This window comes from Myotis myotis, unplaced genomic scaffold (assembly GCF_014108235.1).
Source record: "Myotis myotis isolate mMyoMyo1 unplaced genomic scaffold, mMyoMyo1.p scaffold_m19_p_15, whole genome shotgun sequence".
In the NCBI taxonomy this organism is placed as follows: Eukaryota; Metazoa; Chordata; class Mammalia; order Chiroptera; family Vespertilionidae; genus Myotis; species Myotis myotis.
Window position 1 is genome coordinate 44,536,775 of NW_023416319.1, and position 18,774 is coordinate 44,555,548.

General features: G+C 40.1%; 1 protein-coding gene and 1 long non-coding RNA gene across 3 annotated transcripts in view; both read left to right on the top strand.

Moving 5' to 3' along the window:
* The window catches only part of ADK (adenosine kinase), a 489,964-nt gene that overhangs the window by 437,136 nt on the left and 34,054 nt on the right, over nt 1-18,774 (top strand). For both annotated transcript variants that reach the window (XM_036337172.1, XM_036337170.1), the window contains exon 10: nt 14,467-14,553. In XM_036337172.1, coding sequence (XP_036193065.1) covers nt 14,467-14,553 — 87 coding nt within the window. The remainder of the gene's footprint in view (nt 1-14,466; nt 14,554-18,774) is intronic.
* LOC118670169 lies at nt 629-12,933 on the top strand. Its single transcript, XR_004972244.1, has 4 exons — nt 629-764; nt 2,880-2,972; nt 12,328-12,504; nt 12,917-12,933. It is a non-coding gene; the product is annotated as an uncharacterized LOC118670169 (long non-coding RNA).

An 18,774-nucleotide genomic window follows, 5' to 3' on the forward strand; every position in this document is an offset into this window, starting at 1 on the left:
TTCTTTTTCATTACTTTGTGTTTTCAAAGAATTAACTAGCTCAGCACAAATTTCTTCCGTCCAGATGTAGCCATTGTCAAAACTTCACATACCTTACAATTAATGACACCAGCCTTGCTGCACTGACTTCAGTGACCTGATCAGTTTGTATATTGCCTCTGGGTCATCTGAGGAAGTATACATAGTATTGTGGTCTATGAATAGGCCTAGACTAGCAGGTGCCATTTACATAGACTTGAATGTATACTCTAAAGCTATACAATGTGATGTTGTTCCTAAATTGAATTACCTCCCATCTTCTAGTCTCATAAACAAAGATACAGATTCTTGTATTGTTTGGTGGAAGAACTATTATTAGTTCAACATAACTGGCAAAGTGTAAGACTTGACCCCTAATGAGCTATTCCTTCTGAGGGTGGGAATTGGTTGGGGGTTTGAGAATTATTTAAAATGCTACTTTTGGGAGGGAAATGGAAGCACCACTTAGGAATCATTACTAGGACCAATTCTAAGAGGAATTACCAGTAATTGGCACAATATTGGATGACAAAGATGACCTGCTCTGGGACAAGTCTTTATCATTTCTTTATAATAGTGTGCCATTCTTCTTAATCTCTGGATAGGCATGAGTATGATCTTTAAATTATTCCTGCAACTTTGTAAAAACTTGATGCTGCAACTTCTATTCATAAAGAATGAGGAGGAGGAATACACCCAAGCTTTAAAAGCAATGCAAAATATTGTACGTGAGTTTTTTTAAGCAGGTAATTAACCATACATTTACACATTTTCATCTACTTTTAAGTGCAAAGAGATTAGCAAACGACTAAAGAAAAGTGTTCTGTTTAAATGGATAAAATGGTTACTCACTGGATTTTATCACTGTATTCCAAGTAGTCAAGTGATCTGTGAATCCAATTCAGTTTCTTGGGCGATAATTAGCACTCACAACTTTTATCTCTGTTTGTCAGGGCACCCATTGAAATTAACTCTATACTTTGGGAAAATTTAAATTTATTGTACAGTATAGAATGCTTAAAAAATCTTTTTCCTTCAGTATAAAACTTTGACATTACCTTGAGGCATTATCATCCCTCCAAACCACTAAACATCAGTGATATTTCAGCCGTGCTTTCTTGTTCTAAAAGTTTTTTCTAATCTGAAAGAGAAAAAAGGAGGCATTGATCCCCCTGATAGTTAATACAACTTTTCCTTTGTAAGCTTCATAAATGTTTGCCACTGCCACCATCAACAATTCAAACAGAAATCTTACTGAAAGTCTACAGTTAGATGTAGTGGTGGCAATAGTTTCTTCTTTAATAACAAAAACATCTTTGTATATCTATTATGAAAATCTTTACTGCTATACTCAGAAGGAAATACATGATTTTAAGAAGGGGTACACTTAGAATACCAATAATGTCTAGTATCCTACTGCTGCAGTGATTAGGACTAAACCATAAAAATGTCAAGAAACGTGTTGATCTTTCGTCTCAGTTTTTTCTATAATCATGATGCATTATCTAATAAATGCCTCTTTCTGTTCTTCCAGTCCTAAGAGCCCCTAGTCCAGCCGTGGGCAAACTACGGCCAGTGTGCCGGATCCGGCCCGTTCGGCTGTTCTATCCAGCCCGCGGAGCCGAAAGAGCGGAGGGTTCTCTTGCTCTCCCCTCCGCTCCTTCACCAGCAGCAGTGTTAACATGGCAACGTCAGGAAACACAGCCGCAGCTCCTTCTTCTGAGTCCAGTTTAAGAACCCATTGTGGCCCTCGAGTCAAAAAGTTTGCCCACCCCTGCTAGTCTCTTTATAAGGAAGGATCACACACCTATAAATATTAGTTGGATTTAAATATAGTGTCCTCATGAGATAAACCCACCTTTGTCACTAGACCCATTTGATTGCCTTGGTTTGGTCCAGTCCGAGTGTTTACTCAAAGTCCCCATATCAGAAAGCAGGATCTGAACCTAGGTTCACTGAGTCATAAAAGTGTCTTTATTTCTGAATGATAGAAAGCAACTTGCTTGAAGGCAACAATCAAATCATATTTTCATTATTTCTACAGGATGTCTTCAGTAGAGTTAAATCTGGAAAGGTTTTTTTAGGGTAATTTGTGCAAGATTGAATTTATTCACTGGTGAAACAGCACACTACCCTCTGATTTTCAAGCAGGTGTATGATTTCCTTTCACACAAGCATTTATAAACTAGATTTAATCCTAATAACTCTAAAAAGCTAGATGAAAGAGGGTGGATGAATTAACCAAAAAAACGTATATACATAATACAGAGACGGAGACAACAGAGTGGTGAAAGCCAGAGGGAAAGGGGTTTCGGGGATAAGGTGGAGGGGACGAGTGGGGACAGAAAGAGACTTTGCTTAGGGCAATGGGCGCATGGTACAGTGCGCAGATGAGGTTTTATTGAGTTGTACATTTGAAATCTGTATGGTTTTGCAAACCAATGTAACCCCAGTAAAAAGTTTTTTTAAAAAAGTAGGATTATTGACAATTAGAATCTTTAGTTTACTAAACTAACCTAGAGAAGTATAGTATAGTTATACAACAGTTCTTCAAGATTATTTTGAAAATATATGTGAGTTATACTCTGCTGGATGAGACAGAGACCAGTCTTAAGGAATTTAAAATCCAGTAGGAATATTCAGTAATAATACCTGTTTATCGAGCACCTGCCATGTAGTAGGTACAACTAAGAGATGGGAATAAAGTTAAGTCATGATTCCTACCCACAAGGAGTTTGTTGTTTAGTAGAGAAAATCCTTGCACATAAATAATTATAAGTATGATAAGTATTTTCTTAGAGGTGTGTGAAGGTTATAAATGATGGCATACAAGAGGAACTAATCAGTTATGCTTCTAACAGAACCCCGAGAGGTCAGGAACTACATCCAAGAAGACAAGACTTACCTGGGACTTGGTAACTTAATAGTGAAAAACAATCTGAGCAGTAAACTTGGTATGTACACAGGCATGAAAAACCTTGAAAAATTATTAGTGTGACAAGAGAACAGTTACAGGTCAGGAAATGGCAAAAGATGAGGTTTGAACAGCAGGCTGGATTCATGCCCTGGAGTTAAAACTTCAATAGAGAACCATCCAAGGATTTTAACAGAATAACATAATTAGATTTGTATTCATGAAAATCACTCTATTCATTCAATAAATATTTACTGAGCACCTATAATGAGCCAAGCATTTTGTCTGGGTGGTAGAGATCATCAGACAAATTGCCTTTCCCATAGCCCCTTACCTAAGTAGCCATGTTTTGTGCCATGAGCCCTAGCTCTTTTCCTTGCGTAACCAATTGGATCAAAGATAGGAACTCAACAGGGTTAGATAGTCCCTGGATGGCCAGTGACCTATGAGCTAAGCCAGCAGAGGAAACCAGTTTTTATAGATATGAGAATGGAGCAAATGCATAGAACGAAACAGAGAACAGGTTGAAATGAGCTGCTTTGTATAAGATTAAAGTGATATGCTTCATTTAGTGAACCTATTAAAGATATCAGGTGCCTCTTAAAGAATAAATGTATACCAAACAAAGGGGAAATAAGGTTTTAGAGCAGTAATGACATCTTTCATTGTTTTCTTGGTCACTTTTCTATGAAAAATATTTTCATATTCAAAGCAAACACTCATTTATTCTCTTACCTGTGTACATTCAACACTGAAGACTTTAACTGGCATTTACTTGAAACATTTGTGGAAAATTAGAAGAAAACATGAACAAACTAAAAGACATTATTGCAAATGAGAATAGTGCTCAAGGTCAAAACCATGCCTTCAGAAGCAGCAGTTTTAAGTGAGACATGAATTCCTGTTTCCAAAAGTTTCATTTTAAGGTTAATAATACTCATGTGCATGTATTCATTAAATGCTTACTCTGTGCCAATTTTGCTCTAAGTGCTTTAAGTGCATTAACTGATTTAATGCTCACAAAAAACCCTGTGAGATAATTACTATTATTGTCCCTTTTTTACACATAAGAAAATTAAGGCACAGAAGGTTTAACTTGGTTACGAGCAAGTAAACGGAAATTGACTAGTAATTGGAACTATGAACCAAAGCAGTCTGGTCCATATTCTTAATGACAATGTTATACTGCCTCTATTCTCTGTGGGGCATTTATCTACTCAATTTAGTCAAATTTAGTTTATCAGTACAGGGCTTGGGAGGGGAATTTAAATGTCAGTTAACTGCTGTATACTGCTTAATCAAAATCTGTTTTTTTCATGATCACCTTTTTTCAGAAAAACGGTCGCTGGAAATTCCAACATTGCTGGAATGGCAGCTTTGGAATCACATTTTACTTCTTTTCTCATTCTTTTTGTTCCAAAGTCCTACTTTGCCACGGGACTCTGGGCAGTTGACAGCCTCTGTGAGCTTCGATGTCTTCATTCATAAAATCAGGTCAATAATACCTAATTCATGGGATTGCAGTGAGAATGCATGAGATGAAGTATATAAAACACTTGGTGCAGTACCTGGGCGCACAGTAAGCATTTGAATTTTACTCAAAAATTATAGTTGCATCCCATTGCCTGCCATAGCAAATCCAAACTTTTGTCTGGCTTTCAAAGTCTCCCTAGAGATGGCTGGACCCAACACAAATTGTGTTATTTCTTGCCTTACCTGAAATAATAAACTTTCCTCTTTTTCCATGCCTTCTGGGATATACATCCCTTTCTTTTCCTAGCCTCTTCACTAGCCACAGCTTCAATACCTGGCTTAAGTTCAGTTTTCTCCATGAAACCATTTTCAGTTAATTAAATTCACATTGTTCTTTTCCTTCTTGAACTTCTGTTGCAACTATAAGGAGTATTACCTTGTATGATACTTCACACATTCTTTCACACATGCTAGATTTCTCTTTCTGGCTAGATTCTAAGTTCATTGAGAAGAAGGATCATGTCTTCATATTTCTCCTGTATATTCCCTAAAGGATCTAACAGATTATAAAGAGCTCATGGCGATTATTCAGTGATATTATTATCATTGCCTGATTGAAGAAAATAAGCTCTTAAAAACACCTTATAAATTTTATAGGGCTTTATGTTTGACAGAGTGCTTTCATAATGTTGTTAATACTTATCCAAATAAAAGTCACAGAAAATAGCTAAAGCAGGTGTAATGCTCATTTTCTAAATAGTAAACCTGAGTTTAAGTTAAGAGTGTGACTTACAGAAGGTCTCCTGGTAATTAGCATCATTCACTGCTCTCGCCATCCTTACCATTCAGTCCATTTTCTATAAGACTTCCAGAATAAGCTTTTAAAATTAAAGATGGGATCGTATCACTCCCTGGTTAAAACCTTCCAATGGTACCCTAGCTAGTATTGCTCAGTGGGTAGAGCTGCAGACTGAACTGTCTGGGCTTGATTCCCCGTCAAGGGCACATGCCCAGGTTGTGGGCTCAATCCCCAGTAGGGGGCATGCAGGAGGCAGCCGACCAATGATTCTCTCTCATCATTGATGTTTCTATCTCTCTCTCCCTCTCCATTGCTCTCTGAAATCAATAAAAAATATATTTAAAAACAAAAAAACCTTCTAATGGTTTCACATTTTACTTGGAATGAAATTCTATCAAAACCCACCTCCCCGTCCTTCACCCCCCTTCAACCACACACATACACAGTTGATCTCCTCACATTCACTCTAGAGACCTTCTTAACCTTAAACAGGCTAAGCACCCCAAGCTTGTCGCTAGCCCAGGGCCTCTGCACTTGATACTCTAGCCCTGGGTCTTCACACAGCTGTCCTTGCTATGGAAGTCTCAATTCAAACATCACCACCTCAGTGAGGAAGTAACACCCGTCTAAATTGTTAACTCCTTTCCTCTGTCATACTTCACAATCTCATCCTGTTTCATTTTCATTGTGGCATTTATTATTATCTCAAATTATCTTGTTCAGCTTTTTGTTACTTGTACATTGTCTTTCCTCACTAGAATGTAGGTCCCATGAGAACGGTTTTTTTGTCCTATTCCTATCTGTATTTCAAGTCTCCAATAGAGTGCTTGACACATGATAAGCTCTTAAGTATTTGTTAAATAAGTAGCTGAGCCAAAAGCAGACTAAAATCATGAGTCTTTTGAGTCCTAATCCAGTATACTTGCCACCGTTCCATTTATCCTGCCTTTCATGAAAGCACTTATGCCTTTGGAACTACAATAAGAACTGATGTTCAGAATAATGACATTAACTGTGCTGTAGGATTCTCTATTATCAAAGTAAAATTTCATTCCATTCAATAAACTAAACTAATTAAAGCAGGGATGTCATGGTATATGATTATATTAATACATTTACAAAGATTTCCAACTAAAAAGACTTTCTGCTATTTCTTTAGTTAACCAAAAAATTAAATTAACCCAGAGCTCTTCATTCCCAACAGTCTTTGTTAATTAGGATTGTTCTATAAATCTCTATTATTAGCAGATTTGTCATTTGTTTAACTCCCCTGTTTATTAGGCCAGTCTGAGCAGGGTGTCTTTGCTCACATCCTGGTATGTGTATCCTAGTGAAAAGCAAAGCATTTCCTGGATTCTCATCTTTCCCCTCTTCTTTGACACTGGCATATTTCATGCTATTTGTATAACAACTTCATTTCCTTGTGTCAGTTCCCTGTATAAAGTAGGAATTATATTATTGACTTGGCTATTAAGTAAAATAATTAAATTTAGGATCTATTTAAAATAAAAGCATTAGTACTTTGCAACATTGTTTGTGATAACAGAAGATTGAAAACAACCTAAACAGCCATCAGTAAAGGAACGCTTAAATACAATGAACTATTTATTGGAATGCAGCAATAAAAAATGAGGGCATTCTCTGTTTACCAACATAGATCTCCAAATGATAAAACATGGTCCAATACAACCTGCATATTATGATACTTTCTTTTTTTAAGGAGAACAGTAAGAATGTTTTGCTTGTATATGCATAGAGAAATCCTGAAAGGAGATACAGGAAAGCAATAACCGTGATAACCTAATTGGAAAGTACTAGGACTAGAAACTGGGTGAATGGGAGACAAGAGCTGAGAGGGAGTTTTTATAGCATACCTTTTTATACATTTACTAGAGGCCCGGTGCACGAATTTGTGCATAGGTGTGGTCTCTCCAACTGGCCGGCAAGTGGGGCCAATCGAGGCAGTGGGAGGTTGACTGGCTGGAGGGAGGGGCCGCGGGAGGTTGGCTGTGGGAGCGCACTGACCACCACAGGGAAGCTCCTGAGTTGAGCATCTGCCTCCTGATGGTCAGTGCACATCATAGTGACTGGTTGTTTGGTCGTTCAGTCACTTAGGCTTTTATATATATACTAGAGGCCTGGTACACAAAAATTTGTGCACTTGGGGGGTAGGGGGGAGTCCCTCAGCCCGGCCTGTGCCCTCTTGCAGTCTGGGACTCCTCGGGAGATAACAACCGGGTGGCAGAGGGAAGGCCTAATCCCTAGGTGCAGCCCCTGGTTGGGCTCAGAGCAGGGCTGATTGGGGAGTTGGGGCGCCGCCCCGGGAGGTTGCGATGCCACTCTCAGTCACTCTCAGGGTAGGGCCGATTGGGGGGTGGGGCACCGCCCCCTGTCACACTCAAGGCAGGGTCGATGGGGAGGTTGCAGCGCCACCCCCTGTCACACACGGAGCAGGGCCAATCAGGGGGTTGGGGCGCTGCCCCCTGTCACGCACAGAGCAGGGTCAATCAGGGGGTTGGGGAGCTCCCCCCTGTCATGCACAGAGCAGGGTCGATCAGGGGGTTGGGGAGCTCCCCCCTGTCACTCAAAGAGTAGGGCTGATAGGGGAGTTGGGGCACCGCCCCCTGTCACACACAGAGCAGGGCGGATCAGGGGGTTGGTGCACCGCCCTCACCCACAGAACAGGGCCAATCGGGGTTGGGGCGCCGCCACTGTCACACTCAGGGCAGGGCCAATGGGGAGGTTATGGCTCTACCCCGTCACACACAGAGCAGGGCCCGTGGGGTGGGGGGGTTGGGGCACCACACCCTGTCACACACAGAGCCGCAGGGCGATCAGGTGGTTGGGGAGCTCCCCCCATCAGGCACAGAGCAGGGCCGATCAGGAGGTTGGGGCGCCTTCCCCTGTCACAAACAGAGCAGGGCGGATAGGGAGGTTGTGGCCCCGCCCCCTGTCACACATAGAGTCGCAGGGCGATCAGGGGGTTTGGGCGCTGCCCCCTGTCACGCTGATTCCGGTGCCCGGAGGCCTCGCAGCTCCGCTGATCCCAGTGCTGGGAGGCATATTACCCTTTTACTATATAGAATAGAGGCCTGGTGCATGATGGGGGCCGGCTGGTTTGCCCTGAAGGGTGTCCTGGATCAGGGTGGGGGGCCCCACTGGGGTGCCTGGCCAGCCTGGATGAGGGGATGATGGCTGTTTGCAGCTGGTCACACACCCTTCAGGGTGGGGGTCCCCACTGGGATGCCTGGCCAGTCTGGGTGAGGGGCTGAGGGCTGTTTTCAGGCTGGGACTGAAGCTCCCAACTGCTCCTTTTTTTCTTTTTTCTTTTTTATTCTGGGCCAGCTTTAGCTCTGAGGCTCCAGCTCTTAGGCCTCCGCTCCTGAAAGCAGGTATCTGGTTTGTTTCGGTTCTATAATCGAAACAATGTATAACTCCAGCTCTGAGATCCCAGCTCGCTGAAAGTAGGTTTCTGGGGTTTTGTTTAGCTTCTATATTTGTTAGAATGTTTCTTAAACTGCAAGCTCAGAGGCCGGCAAGGCAGGCGGGGAACATTGCAGTCCATCACTGAAGCAAGCAAGCCTCATGTTCAGTTTAAGCTGCCTGGCTACCGGCCACCATCTTGGCTGGCAGTTAATTTGCATATCACCCTGATTAGCCAATGGGAAGGGTAGCGGTTGTATGCCAATTACCATGTTTCTCTTTTATTAGATAGGATACTACATGTATACATTCTGTATTTACAAGGTTAAATTAAAAATAAATTAGCACAACTAAAAATAATATTTGATTCTAGACTGTACCCCATACAGGTTAAAAAAAATCTATATATATAAAAGCCTAACCGACCATTCAATCGTAGCTATGATGTGCACTGACCACCAGGGGGCAGACGTTCAATGCAGGAGCTGCCAAACTGCGGTGACTTGGCAGCTGCAGTTCTCAGGTGACACATCCTGGAACCAGAGAGGTGGGAGCCCAATTCTGGGTGCATCACCAAGAACCGCCCTCTCGCAATCCGGGACCCCTCAGAGGATGTCAGAGAGCTGGTTTCGGCCCAATCCCCACAGGTCAGGCCGAGGGACCCCACCGGTGCACAAATCTGTGTACCGGGCCTCTATATTTTATATAAAAGACAATTAACAAAATTAGAATGTGGAGTATAGATTAGATACAGTAATAATAGTTAAGTTTTTTAATTTATCAACTATATTATGGTTATCTAAAAGGATATCCTTGCTCTTAGGAAATACACACTGAATTATTAAGGAATCAAATGTATAATATATGCAGCTTATACTCAAATGGCTTGAAAGAATAAATAATAATATATACATATATATGGGAGGAACGATAAAGAAAATGTGGGGAATTGCTAAAAACTGGTAAATTTAGATAAACATTATGGAGTAGTTCTATGGATTATTTTTCTCCACACTTTTCTGGTAGTTTATAATAATCTCCAAATAAAAGGATGATAGAAAACAAGCAAACAAAAACATTAATATTCTGGAAATTACCTCAATATAAGGAATGGCCAAGGTGCAGGAGCCTCTTTAAAGAATCTTAAGAGTTCTGGGTTTTACCCGGTCATGGTTTTCACGTTCTGGTGGAATTTTTGCCATAATTTTTCTGTCTTTTCCATGCCTTGTGGCAGTGGCAGAGGTGGTGACTGCAGTCTACCTTAAGGTTAAAAACACCTGCCTACCAGCCTCTTCATCCTGCTATGTATCCTCTTCAATTATATCTTCCCTACAATTTAGAGGTGACATCAACAAAACAGTAACAAGTAATTAACAATTAATTTCCTAAGGATATTATCATGAGGTTGTGTGTCCACAGTACTAAAATATATAGTTAATTTAGGAGGGATAAGGCTACAGAAACATTCAATCTATCTCTTTGGCACTGAGCAACTGAATTTTTTATTTTATTTTTATTTAGATACTAGGGGCCCAGTGCACAAATTCATGCACGGGAGGGGGGGTCCCTCTGCCCGACCTACACCCTCTCCAATCTGGGAGCCCTCAAGGGATGTCCTACTGACGGCTTAGGCCTGCTCCCCATGGCTCTCTGCTCTCTGCAGACCCGCCTGCTTGACGCCATCACAGGCCCTGATGTCTGCTCTCTGTGGGAGCCTGCTTGCCCTTCGCCACCAGGGCCAGGGGCAAGCAGGACCCTGCTGTCTGCTCTCTGTGGGGGCCTGCGGGGGACTGCTTGCCCCTCGCTGCATGCCAGTGGCAAGCAGCGACCTACTATCTGCTCACTTGCTGTGGGGGACGTTCCCACCCCGCCCCCGGCCGCTTGCATGTGCACCAGCTCAGCGCACCTGGGTGCTGGGGATGTTCCTGCCCCCCCCCCCCCCCGGCCACTCGGCGCCTGCGAATGTAGGCCCGGAGTGGCTGGGGGTGTTCCAGGACCCCGGCTGCTCTGGGCCTACACGCGGGCCTACAGGCTCAGAGCGGCCTGGGTCCTGAGGACACCCATCCCCGGGACCCAGGCTGCTTGGCGCCGGCATGTGTGCAAGTGGCTGCCCCGCCCCTGGCCATTCAGCACCTGCGCATGCAAATTAACCTGCCATCTTTGTTGGGTTAATTTGCATACTCACTCCTGATTGGCTGGTGGACATCACAGAGGGACAGTCAATTTGCAGCTTTCTCTTTTCTTAGGGTAGATCAGTGATGGCGAACCTTTTGAGCTTGGCGTGTCAGCATTTTGAAAAATCCTAACTTAACTCTGGTGCCGTGTCACATACAGAAATTTTTTGATATCTGCAACCATAGTAAAACAAAGATTTCTATTTTTGATATTTATTTTATATATTTAAATGCCATTTAACAAAGAAAAATCAACCAAAAAAATGAGTTCGCGTGTCACTTCTGACACGTGTGTCATAGTTTCGCCATCACTGGTGTAGATTGTCTACTATAATCTACTAACCATCTCTACTATAATGGGCACAGCATTACAGATGTGTGAGGAGTTTTGATTCTAGCCAGTCTGGCCTCTTAAGCCATTAGAAGTGGAGCTTATGTCGTAGTCAAGTGAAAAGTAAATTATTTGTTTGTATAAACTGTCTGGAAAATACTTGAATTTTACTATTTTGTATTTTAAATAAGCTAAATCTCATTCAAACCCTGAATGTCTTATCTAATAAATGACATCAAACAAATCTGAATTGTTAGTGTTTGTTTCCTGTCTGATTGGGGTAGCTCATGATTCATCATGCCCAAACCTTTTTCTTCTCACTTTACAAAAAAGTTTGGTTAGAATTGAGAAACAAGGGCTCTGACTTACCTTAATCTCTTAAGTACTTCATCAAAACTGTCATTTTTCTATAATTAGGACAAAAAGATAATTTTGCTACTTGATCCCACAGCTATTTCAGGCCCATTTACTAGTAATACCTAAGAAGCTAAGTCCTAATGCGAGACCTGGGCCTCATTGACTGACTAATGCCCATTCTTATCAGTGTGTCTTAAGATTTAGTGAGGTACTTCATATGCTTATATAGTAAATTGTCTAGAAGGCTATGGAATAGGTCATGCTCATGAATACTATTTGGTTAATTGTATGAGGTTCTTTTTTGATAGCCCTGTAAACCCACTAACCACATTTCAAAAAAATAAGAATGTACCAAAAATATAATTGAACTTAAATATTATTGAACATTTGCCTAGCTGGCATAGCTCAGTGGTTGAGTATCAACCTATGAACCAGGAGGTCACGATGCGATTTGCGGTCGGGGCACATGCCCACTTTGTGGGCTCGATCCCCAGTGTGGCGTGTGTGGGCAGCAACTAATCCATGATTCTCTCTCATCATTGATATTTCTATCTCTTTTCCCCTCTCCCTTCCTCTCTGAAATCAATAGAAATATATTTTTAAAGTATATTATTGAACATTGTTTAATCCTTTTTTTAATTATTTAGAACACATTTTAGGATCTTGCAAATGTTCATGGTCATTATTTTGAAAGTTCTCATAATATCGCTCTCCAGATACAGAAAAATAGAGAGTGGACTGTGTCTATACTGATTTAGGACATCTCTTTTACATTCTTGATATTCTTATATTAGCTTGTATTAATAAAGGAAGAAAATAATTCTACCTTACGTTTAAGGAAATTGAACTTCATATGATCCATGAAAATAAAGCATCTCAAGGTTCTTCACATACATCCAGGAAAACCCGAGTGGTAACACTGCACTCAGAACTTTCAGTGGTTTAGACCAAGAAGTCATGATTCTAAGAGCAAAGTTTAAAATAATCTCTTTTGGGAATTAGGTTCTATTCAGAAGTAAGGATTAATCCAACCAAAAAGCAATAACTTTTTCAAACAAAGAACTCGAGGAGTTATGTCTAATTGTGGCTTACTTACCATTTATATATAATTATTTTCAAATCTGTAATCCAGTAATTAATTCTTATACTACCTAAAATGTTTTATAGACATGTTATATTATTATGTAATGTAACCCTATTATAAATGGCAATGGTGTTATTAACTTAGCTCATTTTACTTATTTAGTGCTTGTTTGTTCTTAGTTTATAGTTGTTAATTCCCTTTATAGTATGACTTGTACTTGGAAGTAATAAAACTAGATTTCTTTATAAATATTTATGGTACAGACCTTTTCCTAAATCAGACTTAGCCCTTTCCTAATTATTTCAATAAAGTCTGCTTACATCTTTTTTTCCCTGTGTAACAGTATGTCCTGCATGCTCCCTAGAATTTTAATCCTAGGTAACTATGCCTTAACTTCCAATTAATCAAAATCTTGTTAACTGCCATGTAGGTTCTGGTGTTACAGCGTGTGGAAAGTTAGTTACTCAGAGTTTAAGTAGATGCTTCTGGTATGGAGTCTTCTTAGCATCTACAGCCATGTGGTCAAAAGGGACCACTAAGTGAATGAGCCCTTCTTGACTATCAGTCTTTCCAAGAGGATCTTTTTTTGCATTTTCAAATCTATGTTTATCTATTATTGAAAGTATTTATTAGCTGCAGGTACCAGAAGGCAGACAGAACATGGTGTTTGTTTGTTTGTTTGTTTGTGATTTTAAGTTCTTTACTAAGACCTTAAGGTTCTCAAGATCTCCTTTTCCCTTCTCTCTTGATCTTAGGTGAGACTGAAGTTTACAAGTCTTTGACCACATTGTCCCCATAACGGATGCAAATTTGTGATTTCAGAAGTTCCAGCCCCCAATAAAGAGCACTATACAATCTTTTGCAGATGTCCTCTGGGCCAGATTTCATCACAAATAACTTCATTCCATTGTCATGTGCCAAGTTTAAAGTACTGTATTAGGTTACTCTGTAGTCAAATCAACCAAGCCCTGGTCCAGACTGCTGTGAGACAAGAGCCCATTGTGTCCTGGTGGCTCAGTTGGTTGGTTCATTGTCCTATACACCAAAAAGGTTGCGGGTTCGATTTTGGTCAGGGTACAAACCCATGGTGCAGGTTTGATCCCCAGTCAGGGCACATACAGGAAGTAACCAATTGATATTTCTCTCATCTCAATGTTTCTCTTTCCCTCTCTCTCTAAAACCAATAAACATATCCTTGGGTGAGGATTAAAAGAAGAGAGAGAGGGGGAACCCATTGAGTTGTTCTGCCCATACATTCAGTGGCAGCTTTCCCTTTTGCTAGTTGACATATAGTTTAAAGGAAATAGTGACTCCTTACTAAAGCATAACCAGGTTAGGTTATTGTAATAAGCCCCTCAAAAAAATCAGTAACCCTTGACCTTGGCACTAAGTATTATAATAAAATAATAGTTGCATTTCTATTGTGCCGTTGTGATTTTCTGTAAAGAAACACCCAAGAGGAATCATTATTTCTACTTTTAAAATTTATAGCCCTTTACTGTATCCAGGATTTCACTTCCCAGAATGCAGTCAAGCTTGAAGCTTTATTAGAGATCCATGATCCAGTCCTTTTAAACACTTCCTTTAGCTTATCGTTTCTGTTCAAGTATTTGCACTGTCCATAAAGGTACTGTTACCACGTACAGTCGTTCCTCCAAAAATGAACCACCTAGGTATAACTCTGAACAAAAATCCATCTGTATGCTAAAAATTACCCAAAAAGCCCTGCTTACAGATGCCTTTGCACCTTGGTTCCTGAGTGCTCACATACAGCCTGGAGCTCATGTCTCTTTGAAAGATGAATGATGAAGGAGCTTCAGCTCTAATGGGTGAATTTGTATATTGAATATTACAAAGAGAAGTCAGTCTGCCTTTCTCTGGCTCTAATTGCAGAAAGTGAAGTCACCGCTTTTGCTGTCTTGGATCAGGACCAGGAAGAAATTATTGATACCAATGGAGCCGGAGATGCATTTGTTGGAGGTACTGACTCATTTATTTTATACTTATAAGTTAAACATTTCCTTAACCCTTGTCTCTACCAGATAGCCAAGATTTATGAATTTAATAGCTTTTAATTTCTTCTTTTAAATAATTAACGCCTAATGTTCTTTCCATATCTACTATCACTATAAGTATTAAGAAGGTATTTTACTACAGGGAAAATATGTATTTTTGACTTAAATATAATTTACTATTGTGCTATCCCCTATTCATTTTCACAAGATTAATTGTGTCTGTCAGAATATTGCACAAACAAGCTGCATCAAGTACAGTGTGTGGTGTATTCATAGCCCTTTGGGCTTAAATGTTAACACACTGTTGTTCTTTAAGACAAATTGTGATAAATATTAAACAGTATGCTGCTAATAGCTAAGGATTATATTATTTGGTTAACATGTGTTTCTAACACAATAGTTGGATGTTTATCTTATTAGGAAGAGTTAAATTTTTGTCTGGTTCAGGCTTAGCAAGAACTGGGACCATTTATAAGGACCATTTTATTTTTGAAATGAGTACTCAAAAACAAGATCAAGATAATTAGGAGATTCTTGGCTTCATTACTTAGATTGATCTAAAATCTGATTCAAAGGTTCTTTTGATACATCTAAGCTCCTTCTAGTTAAGTGTAGGTAAGCTAGGTTATGGTGTGTGTAAAGCTGTAGATTTTAGAATGATAACCCACAAGAGTCCCTCCTGATCTGTTTACTTCTCATACCATCAAGCATGACAAGGAAAAAAAAAGGCAAATGGAGCTGACCATTGTCCTTCTTCTCTTGGAAAATAATTTGAATCATGGTAAACATTTAAGATTATATGGTGGTTTTAACTCAGTATCGTTCAAAATATGTATGTATGTATGTATGTATGTATGTATTTTAATGGTCTTTTGTAGCACCATAAATATTTCATATTTTCTTCTTTGAAGCTATTCATGCTTAGTCTTAAATGAGCAGTTAACCATTACACTGGTAGCATGCCCCATGCTCTTTTCTTTGCTCTGAAAGGCTTCATCATTGATTAGAGTATTTTGCAGCTATTTTTTTCTATTCCATACTGCTTCAGAGCTGTAACTCCATGCAGGCTAAAAATATCTCATCCAGAATTGGGCCAACTTCTGTAACACATTAAGGAAACACTATTGATTTCCTGGTTAGAAATTGCTTAAAACAGGAATCTTAGTACAGAAACTTTTAAACTTGTCTCCATGTAGTCTTTTTAAGTAAAATATTTAAAACTTTAAGTGTTCTCTATTTTTATATTTAGGGCAAATGATGGTAGCCTAATGGGGCTCTGGGCTATCTGGCTCTGCAACACCAGATTCCCTTCCAGACTCCTGGCTACCTGTAGTGCTTCCACTATTAGGGAGAACAGACTTTTTGAGGGAGAGAGAAGTCATTCTTAGGGTACTGATGTAGAACAGCTAGCTCCCCCCTTGTATTGTGCTTAAGGTGATGCATGGACTGCCTCAGCGAAGCACTTGGGTTCTTTGTTAAGGATTTCCAGCCTCTTTCTTATCTTATTCTACTTGCCTAGCTTCATTATATATTTACTGTCAGGGTACAGTGAGGTAAATAAAGAGGAAAGAGTGCGGAACTTTTTGTAAAGGACCACATAGTGAAAATTTTAGGCTTTGCAAGCCATATACAGGCTGCATTGCATAGTTTTCTTGTTCTATTTGCTTGATTGCTTATTTTCTGTTTTATTTTTTCTTTTTACACTAAAATGTAAAAACCTTCCTTAGCTGTACAAAAACCGGCCACAGGCTGGATTTGGCCTTCAGTCTGTAGTTTGCTAACTCCTTTTAAAGACATGACAGCCTCCTCACTCTATTCACTTTCATCATACCCTGGATCCAAACACTGCATTTCACTACACATTGCTGGAATCAGTACAGACAAAGAAGAAGGCAGGCTGGTACTACTGCTGGTACCTCAATTAGGGAGCCATTTTTCTCCCTTTAACTCTACTCTGATCAGTTCCCATGATAATGAGACCTTGAAAGACTGAGTCATGCAATGAGATGAATATGCTGTCATTCTGGCAATGGAATACTTATGTCAACATGTTCAGCACATTCTATGTAAGTCAAGCTGTATAGTAATAGCAATAGATAAATTTATATAGCATCTATGAGCCAATTCATACCTTAAGCACTTTACATATATTAACTCATGTAATGTTCATAAAAGCTCCTGGCAGTTCATTTTATTGATGAGAAAACTGAGACATATAAGGGTTAGGTAACTTGCCTAAAGTCTCATAGCTAGAAAGTACCAGAATCAGGATTCACACCAGGCATTCTGGCCCCAGATGCAGTGCTCTTACTCGCTGCACTGTATTTCTCAGAACTTTTAGGGAAATCTCATTAGGATAGAGAACCACAGACCAGCCCTACTAACAAAAGCTGGTTTTGCCAGAGAGAAACTTCCTCTCATCTGAATAGATGACTTTATTTATTGAACAGGAGCTTTTGTTATCTGATGGGATTCTCAGGACTGTAGGGTAAGATTGTTGCAAAAAAGAGAGGAGAAAGGATAGGGAATCGAAGGACTGTAGTCCCTGGTGAGTTTGAACCAGGAGCTTTTCCTAAGCAATAGAATTGATTGCACTACAGAGATCCAGAAAGCCAGATCATAAACTTGCTTGGTCAGCATACAAGAAGTTATATGAATCATCTGTTTAGTAGCACCAGGCCAATGCATCCATCTTACAATAAAGGAGGTATTGTTAGTTTAAAATACAGAAAAATTCATTGGCTAAAAACCCCTACTCCCATCTCTACACCAAGGAACTCCTTTTCTGCTAGGATTTGAAATAATCCAGCCGTGGGAGCAAACTCCTCCACCTTGCAAATGAATGGAGGGGCAATGACAAGTTTTACATTTACTGTGTAGTTCCTTTTTCTTTGTTTTCTTGCCTGATTATTAATATACTAGAGGCCCAGTGCATGAAATTCATGCGCAGGTAGGGTCCCTAGGCCTGGCCAGAGATCAGGGCCGATCAGATTCCCTGCCTCCCTGCCTCCTCCTTTCCTCACTCCCTCAGTGCCCTGCCGCCACTGGTTGCCTGCCATGTTCCGTGCCGCCCCCCGGTGGTCAGCACACGTCATAGCAAGCGATCAAACTCCTGGTCTCCTGGTCAAACTCCTGAGGGGACACACTGCATATTAGCCTTTTATATATATAGATCTCCTTTCTGAGTGACACATTCTATCTTTAGATAGTTAATATGTGCTCCTATTACTTTCAATTTTTGCTGGCTTAAGAGTGTTTCTGTCTTTTGTGACTCTGCATAACAATATATCATTCCCAAATTTAACTTCTTGGATAAAGCATCCCCTTACCTACCTTGTGCTAATTACATATCTCAGTACCAGAGTACCATGTGTTCCTATTAGCCACATAAAATATATATGGCTACATCATACATTTTCATGTATAATTTAAAAATGAATACCCCTTACATCTACACGATGGAATACTATGCTGCTCTAAAAAGGAAGGAACTCTTACCATTTGCAACGTCATGGATGGAACTGGAGAGCATTATGCTAAGTGAAATAAGCCAGTCAATGAAGGAAAAATACCACATGATCTCACTCATTCATGGATAATAGAGACCATTATAAACTTTTGAACAATAATAGATACAGAGGCAGAGCTGCCTCAAACAGATTGTCAAACTGCAGCAGGAAGGCCGGGGAGGGTTGGGGGGCAGGAGGTAGGGGGGTAAGAGATCAACCAAAGGACTTGTATGCATGCATATAAGCATAACCAGTGGACATAAGACATTGGGGGATAGGGGAGGCTAGGGGACTGTCTAGGGTGGGGGGATAAAATGGACACATATATAATACCCTTTGTAATACTTTAAGCAATAAATTAAAAAAAAAAAAGAAAATGTTCTGGAATTAGGGAGTGGTGATGGCTGTACAACTTTGTGAATACAATAAAAACTCCTGAATTTAAAAAAAAAAAAATGAATACCCCAAATGTATATAAGTTGAATTCATAGTTCCATCTCAAGGGTTTAGTGACAGTGACAAATCCCTTCAGCCTCTACGAGCATACCTCCTTGTTCTATCTGTTTGGGGTTCTTAAACACTTTGTCACATTTGCCCTTTATTTGTCACTAGCCAGCTCTCATGGAACTACCCTTTTCACATTCTCCCTCAAAAGCCCAAGTGCTACAATAGTACCC